At 40.1% G+C, this 20,391-nt stretch overlaps 4 protein-coding genes and 1 long non-coding RNA gene across 14 annotated transcripts; 2 read left to right on the plus strand and 3 right to left on the minus strand.

Annotated features, from left to right (window-relative positions):
• Positions 1-3: 3 nt before the first annotated feature.
• Positions 4-3,006, plus strand: LOC6737879 (WW domain-binding protein 2). Of its 9 annotated transcripts, none has more exons than XR_005543962.2 (7): positions 4-174; positions 340-639; positions 756-994; positions 1,147-1,560; positions 2,054-2,099; positions 2,438-2,538; positions 2,603-2,631. XR_005543962.2 is itself a non-coding variant. In XM_016171408.3 (6 exons), exons 1-6 carry the CDS (start codon positions 119-121, stop codon positions 2,645-2,647), a joined length of 1,155 nt encoding a protein of 384 aa, XP_016031661.1. In that variant the 5' UTR covers positions 4-118; the 3' UTR covers positions 2,648-3,006. The 9 variants fall into 9 exon arrangements, 5 of the variants coding, with proteins under 5 accessions (XP_016031661.1, XP_016031660.1, XP_016031658.1 ...); XR_006541724.1 differs by lacking the exon at positions 2,603-2,631 and adding an exon at positions 2,249-2,343 and having other exon boundaries at positions 2,438-2,455; XM_016171408.3 differs by lacking the exon at positions 2,054-2,099 and having other exon boundaries at positions 2,603-3,006.
• On the minus strand, positions 2,805-3,404 carry LOC120284745. The gene is made up of 2 exons (XR_005543965.1): positions 3,310-3,404; positions 2,805-3,095 (listed from the first exon to the last, which is right to left on the minus strand). It is a non-coding gene; the product is annotated as an uncharacterized LOC120284745 (long non-coding RNA).
• Positions 3,405-3,432: 28 nt separating this feature from the next.
• Positions 3,433-7,252, plus strand: LOC6737880 (equilibrative nucleoside transporter 4). Of its 2 annotated transcripts, none has more exons than XM_016171411.3 (4): positions 3,433-4,067; positions 4,244-4,805; positions 4,921-5,163; positions 5,222-7,252. In XM_016171411.3, exons 1-4 carry the CDS (start codon positions 3,853-3,855, stop codon positions 6,203-6,205), a joined length of 2,004 nt encoding a protein of 667 aa, XP_016031664.1. In that variant the 5' UTR covers positions 3,433-3,852; the 3' UTR covers positions 6,206-7,252. The 2 variants fall into 2 exon arrangements, with proteins under 2 accessions (XP_016031664.1, XP_002084708.1); XM_002084672.4 differs by having other exon boundaries at positions 3,442-4,067; positions 4,918-5,163.
• Positions 7,253-7,758: 506 nt separating this feature from the next.
• Positions 7,759-10,953, minus strand: LOC6737881. The gene is made up of 3 exons (XM_016169656.3): positions 10,385-10,953; positions 7,952-10,323; positions 7,759-7,882 (listed from the first exon to the last, which is right to left on the minus strand). Exons 1-3 carry the CDS (start codon positions 10,893-10,895, stop codon positions 7,799-7,801), a joined length of 2,967 nt encoding a protein of 988 aa, XP_016031665.1. The 5' UTR covers positions 10,896-10,953; the 3' UTR covers positions 7,759-7,798.
• A 225-nt stretch (positions 10,954-11,178) lies between these two features.
• Positions 11,179-12,452, minus strand: LOC6737882 (uncharacterized protein PFB0765w). The gene is given in 4 exon segments (XM_016174487.3): positions 11,179-11,478; positions 11,480-11,735; positions 11,738-12,290; positions 12,345-12,452. Coding segments are annotated over 4 exon segments (978 nt in total). The 5' UTR covers positions 12,411-12,452; the 3' UTR covers positions 11,179-11,375.
• Between the last annotated feature and the right edge of the window lie 7,939 nt (positions 12,453-20,391).

Raw genomic sequence — 20,391 nt, forward strand, 5'->3', positions numbered from 1 at the left:
GCCACACTTTTCACTATGAATCATCAGCTGTCGTCAGTTTTCTAGAAAAACAAAACGTAGTTGTGTGAAATTTGTGCAAATTTTTGTGGACTCAAAACAGTTGGAAAATTAAAGAGACATGTCGGTTAATACGGCTCACGCCAACAACGGCGTGCTCATCCATGCTGGAGAGTAGTAAGTTACCGGAAAAGTCCTTTAATTAACACTGAAAATGCTGAACATCCTGACGTCATAAATGTAAACACTGACGTGTGGCTGCCGATTTGAAAGGAAATTATCCTATTTTCCAGCGATAAGATAGAAATATGGCACACAAATTAACTGTTTTTACACTTTCAGCATACTGCTCCACAGCGACAGTGTCTCCATGGAGTTCTCCGGTCAGGACAATCCCATCTTCAAGGGCTCCAAAGGCGGCAGGATTTATCTCACCTCCCACCGAATGATCTTTAATAGCAAGAAGTCCTCGGATTCGATGCAATCGTTCAGTGCCCCGTTTGTTGCTCTTTCGGATGTGGAAATCGAACAGCCGGTTTTTGGGGCCAACTACATCAAGGGAAAGGTGCGCGCTCAGCCAAATGGAAACTACGTGGGCGAGGTCAAGTTCAAGCTCCATTTCAAGGCAGGCGGCGCAATTGAGTAAGTGCATTGTAGACCCAAATTAAAACTAATTAGACGGATCTCGCCAGTCTAACTACAGAATAGACTCGAGAGAATATAGAATGTTCAATTAACAAGTCAATTTTTTTTTATAGATATGGTCAAGCTCTACTGCGCTCTGCCAAAACGGCGATGAACAATTACCACCGCGGTGGTCTGGCTGGTGATGATCCGCCACCCTATCAGCCGGCTGGATCCTGGAATGAGGCACCACCGCCGGCATATCAGCCACCACCTGGCTACTATGGCTGGCTGCCGCATCATGACGCCTTCAGCGGCCCTGCGCCGAATACGGTCTTTATGAGCGACAATCCGCCGCCGTATCCGGGTATCGGTAAGTTTAACGCACGTACAATTTACCCAATCAATACTCGGCTTTTGTTCTGGCACCGCTACGCGAATTGGCAACCTGGCTTCTCCACGAAATTCACGCTACGCACTCGCTTCGTTTAACCCAATGGGGCACTCCTCTCTTTTTCGTCTTAGCACCACCTGCTCACCAACCAGCACCGCAACAGCCGCAGGCTCCGTCGTCGAATGAACCCAATTGGTATGGTTTTTCAGCGCCGCCGCCGCAGCAGCAACAACAGCAGCCGGGCTATGGGCCACAAGGATGGGCCGGTGGATACGTCCAACCTCCGCCGTACGCTTCATGTGCGCCGAATTGTCCACCTCAACCGCCGTACGCTGCTCCGGCTCAGACGTACAATGGTCCACAGCCATATGGTGGATACGGCAATGTTCCTGGCGGATTTAACACCCCCGGATTTCAGCAACCGAATGGGAATCCAAATGGCTATCCAGGTGGACCACCGCCACCCGGACAACAAGCAGCAGGAGCAGCTGGAGGAGCCGCCGCATCTGGAGCCAGCTTTATGGGCTTCAGTTTGCCCCCTGGAAGTGAGTAGAACTCATCAACCCGTCCATCACTTCCTTAACATTTCCCTCCCACAATGCACATTTCTAAATTGGTTTTATTCTAGCAAAAGATAAAAAAATATGAGCAAAAGACAAAAAGACATCTTAGTCGAAACATCTAAAGATCTTAAATGTTATCAAGAATTTAATTGAAGTATCATGAAGGACCTTTTGTTTTCGGACGCTCAAAGTATTCAAGAGGCATCCAAAAACCATTCAGAAGCATTCGTTCTGTTTATTTTTCCGACTTACAAAATTATTAAATTTGTCCAAATAATAAATGATTTGTTAGCATAATTCATTTTACGGTGTAATATTTATTTTTTGGTAGTGTTTATATTTGTTTATTTCCATTTCTGAATTCCCTTATCAGGTTTCTCACCTAATATCCAAATAACGATTAACCTATTACTAATAAAACAAAATTATTTTCCGAATCTAAAAGAAAGCATTTATCTTTTGACCTATTTTACAGTGTAATTAAAAGCAAACTACTGTACCTCAAATAGCCATCCCGACAAGTAAGATTTATTGTTTCAATGTTACCCAAAGCTAATTACTAACAAAAGCCGAGTCTTCAAGTAGTCTAGTCTACCCCATTTCGTTTAGTGACTTTTAATGGTTTCTTCTTTAACTTTTTCTTTACTACCCACAAAATGCGAACCAATAGTAGCCAGATTCGGCAGCACCCATCATTATTTCTATCCAATTCAAAGACCCATGTGTGTTGTGCTGGTTCCAGCTCTGATACCGTAAACATAAATTGTAAGAGGTGAATCGCAATGGTGTAAATTTTATGCTGTGTATATGGAGCTCGAGAATATTTACTACCAAAATGGATTGTTTTCTATTTTAACAGATTCCAAAGAAGCAGAAGCTGCAGCAAGTGCTTACAACACACCCTACAACCAAGGCGGGCCCAGTGGATCAGGCAACAATGATTTACCACCTTCTTATAATGTAAGTAAGATGTGGAACATTGTATTGAAAAATGACTAACCTTTTTTTTCTGTCTTATCAATAGAACTTGCCACCCAGTTATGATGATGCATCGAAAAAAAATCACTAAAAGAAGCTGCTTACTATATTCCCTTACGAAGAAATGCTAAATAACTAAGTAATTACTGTTCATTCCGTTGAGGAAACTCGATAAGAAACTAATCTATACGAAATTCTTGTTGTTTTCGGGCATTTAAAATGTGCTTGGTTGGAATAATTGCTTGGAATTGTTGCTAATTAAATTCTTTCATAAGCAGCATATTCTTCATATGCTTTGATATCTGGTCACAAAATTAGAATTTTGCTCTTTCGGCTTGATAAATTGTATTATTATATGTGAACATAACATTAACCAACTTGTTGTTATATGAGAAGAACAGTACTATTTTATTCGTTATAATATATAAACAATTTATTATAAAAAAATGATTAAGCTGCAGTGTCTGGCTTTAATGGGGTTCATCGGAGAATTGATCAGGGATCAGACAGAATTCCTTGGGGTTCCTTCGAGATTAGAACTGTCGTAAAAAAATCCATCATTAAAATCATATATAAATCGTATATTTTTGCTCTGCTATGTATATTCAAAAATATACGTATAAAATAAACTGTGCCTTAAAAAATGTGAATTGATGTATTTTTCAAGGAGGCTTCATTTTCGGGAAAATTTAAAATTCTTGTGATGTAAAAATCTATTTCGCTATAAATTATCCTCTTTGGATTTATAGCCACCTCGAATGCGGTCATGCTGGCACAAAAGAAGAAGATGTTCATTCAAAAGTAGACTTCAATTCCAGTTAGCCGACTAAACAACAACAGGCTGATTTGGTCAGTTGTAGAAAATCAATCATACGCCACATGCGCAGTGGCGGGCGTGGTGAGAAATTGGTGCCAGGACTTTGACAGGCAAGGAATGGCAAGCAGATGTCTCTTGAAAAGCGGTTGAAATATATCCTGTAAATAGTGAATGTGCTATTGAATTCAGTTCAATTAAAGGGCGTAACCGCCAAATCAGATGATAGTTGGTGCTATAAAAATGCCAAGTGGCTAATTGCTCAGCCACTTGCGTCTGTTTTTTTTTTTTGTTTATCGATTTGTGTATAATGACGAACTTGCACCCTATATGTATGTAAGTACGGCAGGCAAAACATCAGAGCAGAACTCACGCCCACTAGGTGGCCAAAGTGGAAAATAATGCCAAGGTGCAAGAACCACAGGCAGTAATTAAATAGGATTTGCCACCGGAAATCGTCGCGTAAACAAGAGTACAACATCATGGATGTTGGTGGCCAGGAAACCACCTATGAGCCGCTGGACGGACGTGGTTCCGGGCGTTCGAGGAGCAGTCATTCCACAACCGGATCCGGCCTGAGGCGTCCAGGCAGCATGGACAGCCCGGAGTTCGATAATCGTGCCCCCAAGGATCAGAGGCACTCCGTCTACCTGGCTCTACTGGCAGCGGGCATTGGTTTTGTTTTGCCCTACAATAGGTGAGCTGTACATATTATTATTATTATTAATTATTAGACACATTTTGTGTGCCTTTCTTAAACATTCTTTATAGTTTTAAAATCCATCTTCCTAAAATACATTATTATTATTTTTTTAAATGCATTATAGTTTTTAGCTATCTTAAATATTATTTAATCATCTTACTGCCTTGCAGTTTCATTATTGCGGCGGACTACTGGCAGGCACGATTCCCGGGTCGCCCGGTGGCCCTGGACATGTCGATGACGTACATTTTCGTGGCCTTCGGCACCGTACTGATGAACAACATTGTGCTATCGGTGGCGCCGTTCCAATCGCGAGTGCTCTTCGGCTACATGATATCCTTCACCACGCTGATCTTCGTCGCAGTGTGCGAGGTGGCCTGGCACATGTTCGCCACCAATACCGCGTATCTGGTGAATATGTCAGCTGTTGCCCTGACCGCCATCGGATGTACTGTGCAGCAGTCGAGCTTCTATGGATTCGCCTCCATGCTGCCCAAGCAGTATACCCAGGCGGTGATGGCCGGCGAGAGTATCGCCGGTTTCCTGGTGTCTTCCAATCGGGTCGTTACCAAATTGCTGATCAACAACGATCGCGTGTCCACGGTGATCTTCTTTCTGACCTCAACGCTCTACATACTCTTCAGCTACCTGTTGCACGTGGCCACCATTAACTCGCCGTTTGTGCGGTTCCATGTGGAGGCCTGCTCCAAGATCGTTTTGCGGCCGGATGAGGTGAGTGTGCTAATCAAAACATGAATTTTCCTTGAGGATAACAGTTCGCCTTTCGGGAACAAGTGAATTGTTACGTGGGTAATACAAGATCGCATTTCTTTGTGCAATTTAGCAGGAGATTGATGGAGTTCCAAGTAGTACTCGATATGGGGTGCTATCGATGGACGGAACCCACACCACGACCACATCGGTTGGACCTCCAGGCACTGGAAATACCCTTAGTTTTAGCAATCCCGTCTACGAGCTATCCAATCCGACTGCCGGCGAGAGTAGCATTGAAGCCCTTGGACAGCTGCCCGAACTTCCGGCCACGCCCCCAGCTCAGGAGCCTACAACGCCCACGACGGTGGCCTTCAAGGTGCAATCTCATTGTTACGAATGTCAAGAATGTCAATTGACTAAACCCAATATTCTAGGTGGAGCACGTTATCACACCACGTCGTTGTCGGCCCAGCAAGTTGGGTGACATCCGCGAGGGATTCGTGACCCGATGGCGAGTGGCCCAGGTGATCTACCCGCACATGGTGTGCATCGCCTTGGCTTATTGTGTGACCCTCTCGCTGTATCCGGGTATCGAGGTTGAGGTGCAGTCATGTGCCCTTCGCTCCTGGATGCCCGTGCTGTTGATGTTCTGCTTTAATACGTCGGACGTGGTTGGCAAGATCCTGGCCGCCAGTCCCTATCCATGGTCGCGCCGCCAACTGATCCTGCTGTCGGGACTAAGGATTGTGCTGGTGCCGCTCCTGCTCCTCTGCTGTGCTCCCCGCCAGCGTCCCGTGATCTCCGGCGAGACGGCGCCCTTTGTCTTCACCATCGCTCTGGGCATCACGAATGGATTGGCGGGCAGCCTGCCCATGATGTTGGCACCGGCAAAGGTGCCGGGAACACTCAAGGAGGTCACTGGCAATATAATGACCTTGTCGTATAATGTTGGTCTGACGGTGGGCTCTCTGATTGGATACGTTTTCGAGAGTATGCTGGGACCGCAGCTGGTGAATCCGTGTCCCACATATCCCTACGTGCCCGCCTCGATGCTGGAACAGTTCCATGGTCACGGGCATGGACATGGTCATCTACCACATCCTCTGCCGCTGACTAGCACCAGCACCATGAGTCCACCAACCACGGGGGCCACAACGCTGGGGCCACTACTGCTCAACACCACGCTGGCTACGCTTAGTAGCTCTAGCTCCACCACCAGCACCGCCAGTCCGGCGCTGGCCACCGTTATCACCACCACAGCTCTGGCGCTCGCCAGCACGGTGGCCAGCGGAAGTGCCGAGGTGATCAACGCCACCATATCATCGATCCTGTCCACGGTCAGCAGTTCGGTGGGCGATATCAGCGACGAGATGACCACAGATCCTCAGACGCCGGACGCACTGCTCGAAAATATCTAAGCGATATTTGAATAAGACTTGGAAAGACTCCATGCGACACATTCTACACAGCCATATCTACATAAACAAGATTCCGTTGACTTCAAATGCAAATCCTAAAATCTAAATTGAATGCTCCGAAGAAGTGTCAGATATTTAGAGTTTGAAAAATGGTTGCTAGAAAGCAGGAAATTGATTGCATCCACATTTATTAACTTCACTGTTCGTCTTTTCATGCCCGCGAACAATAATTTTCATTAGTCAATAGGTTTTTGGCTAGTTAAATGAGTAAAACCAACTGAAAGTCTCAACAAAACAGTTTAAATCAAATAAAGTAATGCACATTTAATGATGATCATTTTTCTAGCGCTTTGATGTGACTAATTAAATACGTAAAATGTCAGATTTTCCGAGTATATATACACAATGCTCAAGAAAAACACATGTGAACAATGATTCCAATTAAAAGCAAGCGCAAATTCTAACTATAGGCAATACTACTCCACTGTACTAATTACTATATATCTATAACTATAAACTGTATAGGGTACTTTGTGATTTCGGTTTGATTTCAGCTGTTCTAGAGCCTAGAATCTATAATCCAAATATTAATCTCCGAGTATATGTATACTCAAAGCAAGTGCTATGGATTTCAAATTACAAACCTGTTGACTCAGATCATATGCTTAGTGTGAATGGATGTGCTGGCGAATAATTGAAAAATGCCTGTTTATTTTTGTAAGTGTGAGAATTGATTGTTGCATATGCAGGAAATCATAATAAATTTACACAATGAAACCCACATCAGTGGGTGGGTAATAAATAATATTTTGATTTCATTGTAATATGTGTAAGTATGTGAGTTAAATGAATGTCGGATACGATAAGTGTTGTAAGCATTATAAGCCATCAAGTGCAAAAGCTGGTCTAAACATAATTTGTTGCTCTCACTTTTATTAATTTGGCTAAATTGGTAGGAAGGTAATGAAAACCTCTGTGTACCATTTAGAAAAGAAAATATAAAAAAGAAACATTAAATAAATGTTAACATAGAAATATTTAAAAAGATTTCCTATTTGTTTTATTCCGTGATAACGGTTGTCCTAGAAATCTGTTCCTACCAAAATTTAAATTTGTTTAGATATAATAATAATTTCGTTGCGAGAAACCATCTACATTGAATTTGACCCGGAAAATGTTTTGTAATGAAACGTAAAAAAGAAATGTAAAGCAAATGAAATTTTTGAAATGTTTTACAGAATGTAAAATGTGTTGTAGATTTTCAAAGGACACAGCATTTGGCGCCATAAAAATTAACATTTGGGAAATTTTTATCAATAGTAAGTTTTTCCATACTGCGAAACACTTAAAAAAAACATCCCTTTTATAGGACATATGTGGCATCACCCTGGGATATTTTTTATGGTTTCCTTTTACGATATTCGACGACGCTATAAACGAAATTTCCGGTAGAGTGATGCTAATGCCATTTTTATTTTGTAAATTTAATGTAAGATACATAAAGTTGTTACACAAATGCTCTGAATAATACATGAACAATACATGCTCTGTTTATATACATGAAATAAATATATTAAATATATTATAAATTAATTAGTCTTCATCAGATTCATCACTACTTTGATAGCTACCATCCTGCCGCCTCAGTTCCATAAACTCATTATTATAGCAGTTCAACTAAAAAAAAAGTTAAAAATAAAGTTAAAAATCAAGATATATTTGCAAATAAGGCAACCAAAATCTTACATGATTGAATCTTTTGAAGTCAGACCAAACTCCACGCAATTTGAAAGGCGGGTGCTCGTAGGGATTCCGAAACAGCTTAATATGATTAAGTGTTCCATTGACATAATCCTTTCTGAGAAAATCGTAGAACCGATAAAGAGATATTGATTTAATATTTTTGCACCTTATTAGAAATAAATAAAGGAAGTTGCTTTCATTTTCCGCTGCGTAATGGGTCGATGTAATTTCCAAGACTTCGAGATCTTCCAATCGAATTAGCATAAAGATGAACTGTTTCTTGGCCAGACCGAGTCGTAATCGTTTCAGCCAACTAAGTTTTGTTACTTCAACCAGCTCTAAAAATTCCAGATTCGAATTATCCAGAATTAAGGACTGAAGATTCTCTAAAACTTTCACTTCCTTAAGAAGCTGCCACAGGGATATACCAAGAGGATTGTCGATCTGCAAGTCTGTCAGATTTCTTAGCTGAGATATATACTCGATATCTTTCATGTGGCTAACAATGCATTCGAAGGATTGCAAATCCTTGAACAGCGACACAAACCTAAGGTTCTGAGATGCAAATGCAAGTGTTCTTAAGTTTTCAGGGTACTGCAAGGCTATAGTGTTCAATAGGTACGCCGCATCTTGTGTATTGTAATTAAGGTACATTTTTAATTCTTTTAAATTTGGTAAATTGGCCAAGAGTGCCAAGTGCGTGGGAGTCAAGGTGCCGTACAATTGCGTTAAAAAATTAAACTGAGCATCCAAGGGCTCTTCATCTTCCGCAGTTATCAATGTATGAATGTCAGTTTGATGAGTTTGGTTCTCATATGCGAATGAACCCGGGACCAGCCGACACTTTTGACAGTAGTTCACGACTGCCTGATTTTTTGTATCTTTTGGTGGCTGTTCCCAATATTTCACTTCGGGCAGACCGAGCTGAAGGCTTTCCAAGGATCTTATGCCAGCAAGGTGGCCAACTTCTTGGTGAGTAAGTTTTGTTTTCTGAATGACGAGTCTTTTGAGTACTTGAGGCTGCTTGGAGGCCAGGACACCGAACAACTTTATCAGAGATCCCTGCGGATGAAAGGTAAGTGTAAGCTCCTCAAGTTGCTCTAAGTTGGCTAGTTCACTTATATGTCTTGAGCAAAAGAAACCACTTTTAAGTATCCTCAAGCTCTTGATCTTTACCACCTCTTCGAGTTCCTCTGGGTCAAGGAATGCAGTTTCTAATTCTTGCAGTGTGTGTTTCTCCAAGGCGCCCAAAGCCCTAAAGAGCTCCACCAATGAGCCGCTCATAATTTTTCCCTTTATCTCCAGGCGTTTCAAATTTCTTAAATTGGCAAGAGGGGCAAGGATACTCCCATAACTCAGCATGCTTTGTACAAAGACTTCCAGTACGAGGGTCACAGATTCGTGGCTATGGACGAAACGAATATGGCAAAATTCGGTTTTAATTTTATCCACTCGATTTGCGGTATCTGTAATCGCATCAAGTTGCTGCAGTTTAACCGCGATTATCTGCTCTATTTGAACAAATGAACATCGAATGGTGGTAAGCGTGGGTATGGAAGCCAGAACGGCAAGTTCTGCATCGGAAATCGATACCTTTTTATTGAGCACAATCCCGGCGATAGAGACCGAGAATTGTTCTGATGAATTTTGCATTGTAGCTGGTAAAACATTGGCATCATACCAGCCTATGCAATGGAGACGATGTGCATGCAGATAATCTTCGTCGAAGGCCAATTGCAATAGCTTTGGATCTTTGGTCTGCCAATATTGATAATACGCACGAGTGACGGCTAACGGTCTATGTGCCCTATAAGTCACTTTGAGGAAATCCTCCTCCTTCTCATTGTAATACGGATTGTCTGGATTATATTGCATGGGGTGACCCAGAATGTAGATATTAGTAAGCTTTCCGCTTAAGGGCAAGTCCGAATAGAACGATTTATCCCGCAAACAGCACTTGATTGAAACCACTGAGCCAATGGATGCCAAGGCGATGGCCTCTGCGTTGCTGACATATGTTTCTGGGATGCATATGCTCTGGATCTGCTGGTGTTCCTGGAAACGACTAAAGAGCTTCACCAGCGATCCCTCGAGATGCTCGCCACACAGAATTAATGCCTTGAGTTGCGGCAGATTGGCCAGGGCTGCGTACTCGGATGCATCTACCTCTTTCATCACAAAGCTCAGATATTCCAGTTGATTGCAATGAGGTACTATATCCGATAACCTGCCAAATATTTCGGAATTTCTTAGCGTGAGTTTTCGTAGGTTTGGATTCAGTTTACACAGCTCGACCAGGATTCTGGAATCCAATCGAACATTCAGCTCTAGTTTCTCTAGCTGAGTGATCTGCGGCACGATCTCAAGGCTGAATCCTAAAAGAATTGATTTATTGATTACTAAAAAAAAAAAAAATAAATTAAAAAAATTAAGTACCGTTTATGTTCATAGAGAGCTCCCTTAGTTTTGGCTTGCCATAAACCGATTTTATGAGCTCCTCAAATCTTTCTAAGTAATCACTCCAGTAACGTGTTGGTTCGTAAATTACCTTTAATGACTCCAGTTGTTTGTTCTCCATAATGTGATGTTTGAAATTAATCCAGAACATTTTCTTTTCATTGTTCGACAATCCATACATGTGCGAATGAAGGTTTGAGAAATTAATCTCTATGCATATGGAAGTATTGAGGAATGTGTTTTCAATACACAGCTCCTTATAAAGAGTAAGACTCCATTTTTTGAACGCCTTGTTGAGATGATCACAGCAAATAGCAAAGTTTATAAGATCACTGTACTTTAAAAATATATCATTGGTTTGTTTGATTGCGCAGTTTTTGTGAATTTGGCGAAATATTTCATATAAACAGTAAGGGTTCAAGCTAAAAATCGTTGTTTTTTCTTCTAAACCTAAATATTCCGTCATCGTTTCAAGTTTGGCGCTACCCATCCTATCGAACAGCTAATGCTCACTGACTAACCGCAAACGAAAAAAGGTTTATTTGGGTATTCGGTTATCTTGAATGATAAGCTGTCAAATGTAATAAAAAGCAAATTCTCCGGAAATTACCCCTTGATAATGCAGCTCATATATTTTTTTTGTTACTATTACCATTATCTAATTGAAAGATAACCATTTTTTGATGAAGTATTTGCAAAAAAAGATTAGCAATATAAATAAGGGGACTTCCCGAAAAAATGAACGACCTTTGAATTTTTTATAGTAAGTTGAACAATGGGGAAATGTTTTTCCGTATTTGGGAATAGCGGTTTAAAGGACCTTTTTTCACGAGGGTGTCAGCACCGTCGTTCTTGAAATTCCCGCATGATGGCGTCCCCTTGCTGACATAAAGCTGTAATGTACAATATTCTTCTTTGCGATATAAAAGTATAGTATAATTAATACATATGTTTTATTAAATAAATTTGTTTACAAAGCGTTGGAAATTTGTTGTTCGTTTTGACCCTCTGATGATATAATCTTATGGGTTTCTTTTAGTCTTTCCTTATTAGCATTCAGTTTCACCATAAGGTAGCAAATGGTTTAGACCCAGTTCTAAATAATAAATTTGGTGATCTTTTTCTTTAATCTCCGCCTTATGATTTGCTATTACTTCACTATTTATTTTATCATTCTCCTTTATTTGAGCCTTGAGTGAAGATATTACCCCTTTATTTTTTTTCAGTGTTTCGCTTTTTTGGTCTATCTGATTTTTGAGCGATGCTATAAGAGATTTATATTCTTTCTCTTCAGAAATTATCCCACAAATTTGAACGCTTAGAGAATTTTATGTTCGTTTTCAATATTTTTCCTATCGTTTTCTTTCAAACGAGCTTCGAGTGTTGCTATAAGATCATGTTTGTCCTTTAGCTTTTCATCATTGTCGCCTATCTGAGACTTTAAGGACTTAATAAGTTGTGAGTTTTCTCTTTCCGTTTTAGCCTTCTCTTTAATCTGAGCTTCGAGGGAAGAAATAAGTAATTTTTTTTCCTTTTCGCTTTCTTTAAGAAAAAAAATTGTTGATCTTAGCTTTGATTTATTGCTGTTTGTCTCAAGATCTTGGCTAGAGTTTAACTTTTCTTTTCTTAAGGTTGACAATTCCTCCTCTAGTTTTTTAATTATGCTTGCCTGAGCATCCAATCTATCCTTATAATCTGATTTATAAACGTTGTTAGACATTTTTAAGGCCTCAATTATCTCGTTTTTGTCCTTAATTTTATCGTCGAATAGGGCCAACTTTTCGTTGGCAATCGCCAATTTAAATTCCATCTCTCTTAGCTTATTTTCATGTACCATTTGTGAGTGCATTTTATCATCGAAATCGTTGCAGTCACAATTACTCGCCTAAAAAGATAAATGCTAGAAATTATGTTCTTTAAATAAAAATACTATATATACCTTCGAAGATGATTCTGTGTCATCTGAACTTAGATGCAATATAGCGCTTTTACTTCTTGAATTCATAGCGATAGAAAATATGCAGACTGCATTGGCTGGTGGAAAAAGCGAACTGAAAGGTAAATTTATGTTTTTTCTATAATAATCCAATGACTCCTGTTGGTGTTCATTGCCTTAAAGTAATCTAATCAGGAGTTTGATTAAATATTGCAAAGTTGATAAGCTATCGCCTCAAAACGTCAGAATTGATTGAGTATTATTTTTTTTTGCCCTGCAATCCCACGGCTTTTCCACTTTCCAATTTTGTCATATAAATGTAAATGATTTTTTATCAGAATTTGGGATTTTCATTAATTACGAATCCAGATCGTGGGAAACATGTAAAATGAATACAAATTGAATCAATTAGACGGTATCCGCTTGGAAATGAAAACCAAGAGATAAAGTCTGGGAAAACGGGGGCGATTGCTTCGGCCAAATACGAATTAATTTATTCTTTTCCATGTTCTTTTCGGCAGTTGGCCGTTGTAAAATTATTTTCCATTTCGCTGGCGGTAGAAAATGGCAGGAAAACAGGTTAAGTCGAGAGGACAAACAGGTTCAACAACAACAAGCTAGGCAATTAAATTTATTTTATTTCTCCTTCCCGTTTCGTTTTTAAGGTTCTTAAGCAAGTGCTGGAAATCGTAGACAACACTTTCGTTTCACGGCGAAGCGGAAGCGATAGGCAAACTTTGCTGCACCAGGATACCCAGCCCCTCAATGGCTCCGCCCACTTCCTCTTCCACTCACTCTTCGAATCCTTTGCTTTACATAGATAGCGGAAGTGCTTGGCCCTGTTTTCGGGCCCTCCCGATTGCATATGCAGCTACTTTTATCGATTGGCTAAAGTTCGCACTTCTTGCCTATATATATTAAGGCCTCGTCCTGCCGGCGTTTGGTTCCTCCTCCGACGCAATGTCATTGTCCCTGGGCGACTATTAACCCCTTCTGCATGGTAATATTAAATAGTCCATATCCGGGGCCAATGAACCACAGTGAAGTGATTAGGCTGTGGAAGTTATCATTCAAAAGTATAGAACTATCTAGAACCAAAACAGGACTCCGTTTTATTTTTTACCATCTTACCTTCCAATATTATTAATTCTTCGATTATTAGTTTGCCAATGTATATTGGCGCGTTTAATTAGCCATTCTTTTATATACTTTTATTTAATTATTATTAACTATTTAAGAATATATTCTAGAAATATTCAATAGAAAGGACTTTTTTTTATTGAATGATTGTATTTTTTCTAGTGGTATATGTTATTTCTGTTTATTAGATATTTAATATTGATACAACTTTACATTTTCACAATGTCTTTAAATTGAATTGCAAATAAAACGTAGTGATTTCGACTTCAGTTCACCCTTGAGAACTTTCCCTTAAGGACAACTATTTGCCGACTTCTAACGACAAGTTAGTCTCCTTGGTAGTCGAATTTTGCACCACATTCAGTATTTTGGGGGGGTGGGGTGCTTCCGCCACATAAATTTCCTTCGAATGGGGGTCAGAGGATGTTGAAGAGGGGAGGCGGGGGTGGCTAGTATCCGGCGGCAGAACGACGAAGCACGATTCGCTGGGGCAACAAAAACAAGAGTGGAGCCAAGCAGAAGAGCAGCAGCAAACTACTTCTAATAACGACAATCAACGCTCTTCGGGTTGTTTGGGTGCTGTGTAATTACATGACAGCAACAGCAGCAGACAACAACAGCAACAACAACAACGGACAGCAGCAACAACAACAACAACAACAACTGCAGTTGCAGCAACATTACGAATTACGATAATAATTTCCATTTCTAATTTCCTTGCCACGCAAAAGGCCTTTGCACTTGCCGAGGCTGCCAAGCTGCCGAGCTGAGCTGCAGCCAACCACCCACCCAGCATAGAACATCCTCCACCACCCAGAAAGTGACAGCACCACCCACCACCCACCACCCACAGCCCTTTTTCCGGCAACAACAGGCTAAACAGACGGCCAAAAACACTTGGATAAAAAATACGATTAAAGGATGTTAGGGCAAGATGAAAGATTCTTAGAATTTAAATTTAAATTTTGTAATATTATTTTGAGAGAAGTTTTAAATTGGTATATATAATTAGCATATATAATATTTAATGAAAGCAAGCCAAAAAATGCATTTTCTTAAGAAAGTTATATGAAGTAATATAATAATATATACATAAAACATCTATTAAATTCACTGTCAATATCAATGTAATGTAAATGTCTAAATTTAAATAAATAATATAATATAATAATAATAATAATAAATATAAATTTTAGTTACATAAAATAACAATAACTTTATTATTCATATTAAATAATGTATTTAACCTAATGATACCTACTTTGATGTATTTTTTGACAAAATAATTTCAAATATATAGATCGTTTTGTTTCAGTGTACGCAATCGGAGGACGCTGGTGTAGGTGATGGCCGTCGAGCCAGACGTTGGCATAATTTCGATGCAGAAATCTAACAGAATGCAAATGCAATCATTGACTTTTTAGCTTATAACGAAATAAGCGTCGTGTTTATTGGTTGGCTGAACGAGCACCAGCCTCGAACCCCCTCCCCCTCCCCCCTGCTACGAACCCACGCCATTTTCCATCGCCTGGAAAAGTGAGGAAAATAGGAGAACATTGCCGGAACTGTGGGGAGTGCACTTATAAATTCAAAGCCTCGGCGGGGCTACTAAGTGGGTGGTGGTAACAACGGGTGGTTCCCGGAGCAGCCGCAACTAAGAATTTCACACAATCTAAGCCTAAGTTGGCCAAAGTGCACAGACCAGATGCAGAGAAATTTGTTGTTGTTCTTAAACAATAAGTGCTGAGTTACATAGAAGTTATTTGCATTTGCAAGATACTGAAATTCTATTATTATAGATTAAATGCTAAAGCTCTAAAGCTAACTTCCAATTCAAAACTACGGTACTTGAACCTAAAGTTATTTAAGAGAGAAGCAGGAGTAAGCTTCTAGTTTCGCTTACATTATTAATAAAAAATAAAATAAAATATTAAATAAAATAAAATAATAAATCTTAATCTGGCGCTTCACTTAAATCGCTGTGCTCTTCTTAAATTCCGTGAATTATCTGGTCTGAATCTGCTGATACGCATAAGCCAAGTATATCTGGGCCCACACTTGGGCGCTATCTGCTCGACTTAAATGGGCTGAGCTTTCCACATGGCAGTGGAGAGGATATCGAGGATATGCGTTGTCGGTTGTCATCGGGCAGGTGGAAGTTGTATCCTTTTTTCGTCTCGCTTCTCCCAGCCCAGCAACCGCAGGAGCCGCAGAGCGAAATTTCCTTTTATGCCGCCACGCCCAGGATCTCCAAGGATGTTGCCTTTGTTTTTGTAATTTGATAATGCATTTGATTAAGGAAATGAAATTTTTATTAAGGCTGTTTGCTCATTCGCGTCGCTGGCATCGCGCCTTTCTTTTATGATTTAACCCCCCAACCCCACCCCCCTCGTACATGCCATGCGTGCGTGTTGCCTTTTGGCCTTTTTCCCTTCGCATTTTCGCCATTTCCCACTTTTCCCCCTGCGCATTTTCCTGCGCATTTTCCCTAACACGGCAGTTTTGTTTTCGCATAATTTCTTTGAGTGCGGTTTGGATCTGGGCACTTTTACGATGCGCCAAAAAGAAAAAGGGCGGCATGCTACCTGGCATTCCCACTTCCCCCTTCTATTATTCAGTCGGAAAATTTGCATTGCAATGGTTAAATATATAATTTAACTTTTTCCCGCACCATTCCGTTGGCCATTGCGTTTTTTTTTTTGGCTATGACTTTGTTATCCTTTGTCTGAATTCCCGCAGGTGAGTGTGTAGGTGTGGGTGCGCGCTTAGTTAATGTGTTGATGGACAGATTGACAGAAAATAAATAATGAGTGCACGCCGGGGAATCGTAAATAATATAAAATTGGGCATTGTAATTGCAATTTCCCACACCGCGTCAAATAAAAAGCCGCACAAAAATGATTGTGTGTTTGGTGTTCCACATTTTCCCAGCGGACGCGAAAATTTATCACATTTCTTTTTTGTTTTTCAGCGGCCTGGGACATGTCACGAAACGAGGGGGTGGGGGGTGGAAAATTCTGAGGAGGCTTTTCACTGGCAAAGAGTGCAATGGAATTCGCATTCAACACCATGGAAAACCCTTCGTGCGCTAACTAAGTGCGCTCACTCAACTCCAAAAAAAAAGAAAAAATAATAAACAAGAAAAACAAACTTTTGCTATTGTTATTACATTTTTTCACATTTTGTTTTTCGCCAACAGAGGGCGGGTGTGGGAAATCCTCGGCTGGTCATTGACTTTACCAGCAACTTTCCACTTGGCATTTAACGAGCATGTTAAGTGTTAGAATGAAGCCTACTTCTGTGCGTTTGCCACCCACCCATTTGGGCCCACTGTTTACATTATTTTGTTGCCAAAACCCCACAGACATTGTCCTCGGACAACAAAAGTTGTGTTGCCGTTATTCATCGCTTCTTAAAGCGGCTAAAAACTTTCGGCTGTTAGCCGAAATCTGTTAGACTTAAGCCATTTCAGCACTGCAACACACCGGAATGTGGGTCATTGGCTGTAATGTTGTTTTAAAGAGGTGGCCGCATTTATTATTAAAATTTAATCAAGCTGAATTGTTTGTTAAGAAAACCAGATCGATGTGAAGGCCAGGAAATCATTTAGGTGGTGAAATGGTTAGGGATACTCGGTGTTTTTTAAATGTAATATTTTTTTAGTATAGTTGGGAGCTTGTTTTTGAAAAGTATTTAAGAGAAAAGATATAATGCATTTTGTTTAATTTTTTTGTATTATAATAGCAAAGCTAAGCTTTAATTTCTATTGGAAATGTAAACAATTTAAACCAGTTTGAGCCACTTTTATTTAAATGCTTATAAGTAATATCTTTAAGTTAAGACTAAGACCTAAAATTATTGTGAATAAAGTTTCCTTTGGTATTGTTATGGTTTAAGTATTCGAATGTAAAAATAAAATTATATTAAAGTTCAATACTTTGTAACTTAATATAAAGTTTTGCTACTTTGTATTTTGAGGAATGAAAACATGAGTTAAAATAAATCCTGACCAGGACTTGTCTGAAGGAGAAAGTTTAACAGGGCCAGGATGAAAAATAGTGTGCTGTAAGGACAATACTGGTTGGACAACCTAATCAAACATGTTGGCTACCTCCCCTGCAACCCAAACAAGTTGCAACACTGCCACATCTGACTTCAAGCACGTTCGAAGCAAGTGCATTGAAAGACAACCAGCAACTGTTCCCATTCAATTTCCTCTCGACTTTCAATTTGACTGAAAGGCGCGAAAGAAGTTTCGCAAATTTGGGCAAGGACAATGAGAAAGTCCAGGGGCGTGTTTGCATTGGACCTACCTCAAAGCCAGTCATTTGGAATAGACAATGGGTCGCAATTACAGGCACGCCGTTCCGTTTGAAATTTTTGCTGGCAAGCTTCGGGGTTTCAAGGGTTTCAGGGGTTAAGGGTTTTGAGGGCTGCGGGTTAAGCATGCTATGCAAAGCAAACACACATGCGTGAGTTAAGTTTACTGCGTTCGGATCAGATGGGGGGCAGGAGCTATGTCTCATTGTCTCCCGAACGCCAAAGGATATACGCGATGGAGAAGCGACCGGAAACGGGATCGCCATGCGGCGGATATGGGAAATTATTCACCCTTTGCCGCAGCTACAAGCCGGAAATGGTGCTATCCATCGATTGGGAATCGCTTTCCTTTATTCCCACTCAGTTCAGCTCGCATTGCGGCTGTTCTCCTGCCAACTGGCCAACTTTGCAGTCACCTGGACATTGCCAATGGCATTGCCAACTAAGCGATTTATAAACGATTTGCCAAACTTCGTTTCGACCTTTTCGGGTTTTTGCGGCTTTGCGGCTGCTGTCTTTCGTCCTTCGTCCTTCTGGTCGTCCTTCCCATTCACCTGCGGCCAGGTGTTAAGTGTTTTTTTTTCCAGCCATCCATTTTTCAGGTGGGCGAGGCTGCGAGTAGGCCAAATATTTGCTAATGAGTTCTGCCATTCTATTTATATATGTATGTATGCCATTTGCGACCTTTTTTTGGGCGGAGCACAATACATATAGTATTACCTATGCAAATGGGAATTTTCGGTCTGTTAGGTCTACCATGTATTGATTTTTTAGCATTGTTTGGTGTGCTTTTTTTTTTTCTAAAGTGCTACGAAATTAAATTTGAACTGAGGGGGGCACATGGAAACCCAATTCATTTGAAATTTTGTAAATATTCCCTCAAAGTTTTAAAATTAAAATGTTGGAATACTTTCAAAAACTTTTTAATTGGTGTGGATACCATTTCGGCTATCAAAAGTTAAGCCGAACCATTTGTTAATCAAGTGTAATTAAACAAAAAGTTGATATTAGGTATATTGTTTTAAAATGGCCAACTTTTATCATAAAGTCTATTTTAAGAGGGCTCCGTTTTTAATTTGTGTAAAACACAAACAATTATTGCTGCTTGAAATAACTGCCTGTAATCGCAGTTGCTGGTCAACAACAGTTTTTGCCTTTTCTGTTTTGATTGGTATTGGGCTCTGTGATTGTTTCCGTCCGAACGACAAAACACGAATTGCAAATTTGAGCCACGCATCATTGATAGCTCGTCAGTGGAATTCAATTTGCATTGTTCGTGGGTGCCGGCCGATCCGTCGACAAGTGGACACGATGCTGGCCAGGATGGGGGAGAGGGGTCATCAGGAGCAGGACGCGTTGGGGGTCCTGTGTATGAATCCGGGGCTTTCGTCTCTTGTTTGCGGTTGTGTTTGCGGTTTTATCGGTGACCTATGGCTATCAATTTGCATCAACGATAATATATATCTACATATTAATTTACATGTCTATACGTTTATTTCCTTAATGTGACTGCAACAGATTTCATTTCATTTATATGGATTTGATAATATGTTGGCTAATTAATTTAAATCACTGCACATAAAGAGGAGCATTTCATGTGACAATAAAAAGTACATTACCATTTACCATTAGCTCTATTTTTTAGTTTTCATCGCTTTGTTTTGCATTCTACTTTTTCCTTTTTTCGTTGTGCAATTAAGCTTGAAATAGTTATTTTTTTATTTTAGCTAATTAAGTTGGCTAGCCGCCATGACAGTTTGTGTCTAACTTTGCAATTATATTTAAATAATAACAGGAAAATGTTAAAGCAAATAAGCAAACTAGGTCACATTTAAGGTGATGATAACTAATTATATAAAGCTAAAATCAATCGATTTAAATCGATTTAAGCTTTACACATTTATATCATATAGTATTTCCAAATTACAACAAGCATAAGCACGTATGAATTTCATTTTAAAAACATAATTACTTTTGTCACGTTGAAAAATACATTTTTAATAGGTTTTCTTTTTTGCCATGTCTGTCAAAGTTTAATACTTTTGCCCTGAAAATCCAATTGATCCTGAGGCCTTTTCGGTCACAGAAAATTGAATTCCCACGAAGGCATTGCAAATTGATTTTTAATACAATTCAACCGCAGGCGAATAAACTGCACGAAATGGGTGCCAGACGAATCTTTTACATGAAAGTGTTTTTAAGTATGTATACATATATATATTTGCTGAAGTCCATGGGGCCCCGCCCATTTCGCCCACTCTGTATTTGGGTGTTGTGTTTCCGAGGATTTATCGCACTTGGTCTGCTGGCCGCCTGGCCAACGCTTTGTTTGCGGCTCAGCTTTGGACTGACATGAAAATCCAGGCAACGCCATTGTCCAAGCAGAATAAACAAAAAAAAAAAAAAAGGAAATAAAAAAATTAAAAAAAAAACAACGAAGGAAATAGAAGGAAAACTACAGCCACATGTTGGTGATGTCGCAGCTACCCGAAATCCCCCTTTACCCCGTCCTTGTGGCCATGTTTCTAACGTGGCTTTGTGGCCACCTTTTTGCCCAGACCCTGAAAGAGTTCAAGTCCCTTTGAAGCTA

Source organism: Drosophila simulans, chromosome 3L, assembly GCF_016746395.2.
Source record: "Drosophila simulans strain w501 chromosome 3L, Prin_Dsim_3.1, whole genome shotgun sequence".
Lineage (NCBI taxonomy): Eukaryota > Metazoa > Arthropoda > Insecta > Diptera > Drosophilidae > Drosophila > Drosophila simulans.

Excerpts from the sequence above, each read along its gene's own strand:
- LOC6737879 (XM_016171408.3), top strand. The coding sequence starts at position 119 with ATGTCGGTTAATACGGCTCACGCCAACAACGGCGTGCTCATCCATGCT. Across the intron at positions 640-755 it reads AAGGCAGGCGGCGCAATTGA|ATATGGTCAAGCTCTACTGC; the intron begins GTAAGTGCATTG and ends TTTTTTTTATAG. Across the intron at positions 2,539-2,602 it reads ATTTACCACCTTCTTATAAT|AACTTGCCACCCAGTTATGA; the intron begins GTAAGTAAGATG and ends TCTTATCAATAG.
- LOC6737880 (XM_002084672.4), top strand. The coding sequence starts at position 3,853 with ATGGATGTTGGTGGCCAGGAAACCACCTATGAGCCGCTGGACGGACGT. Across the intron at positions 4,068-4,243 it reads TTTGTTTTGCCCTACAATAG|TTTCATTATTGCGGCGGACT; the intron begins GTGAGCTGTACA and ends ACTGCCTTGCAG. Across the intron at positions 4,806-4,917 it reads TCGTTTTGCGGCCGGATGAG|CAGGAGATTGATGGAGTTCC; the intron begins GTGAGTGTGCTA and ends TGTGCAATTTAG.
- LOC6737881 (XM_016169656.3), bottom strand. The coding sequence starts at position 10,895 with ATGGGTAGCGCCAAACTTGAAACGATGACGGAATATTTAGGTTTAGAA. Across the intron at positions 10,324-10,384 it reads GCTCTCTATGAACATAAACG|GATTCAGCCTTGAGATCGTG; the intron begins GTACTTAATTTT and ends CAATTCTTTTAG. Across the intron at positions 7,883-7,951 it reads ACTTCAAAAGATTCAATCAT|TTGAACTGCTATAATAATGA; the intron begins GTAAGATTTTGG and ends CTTTTTTTTTAG.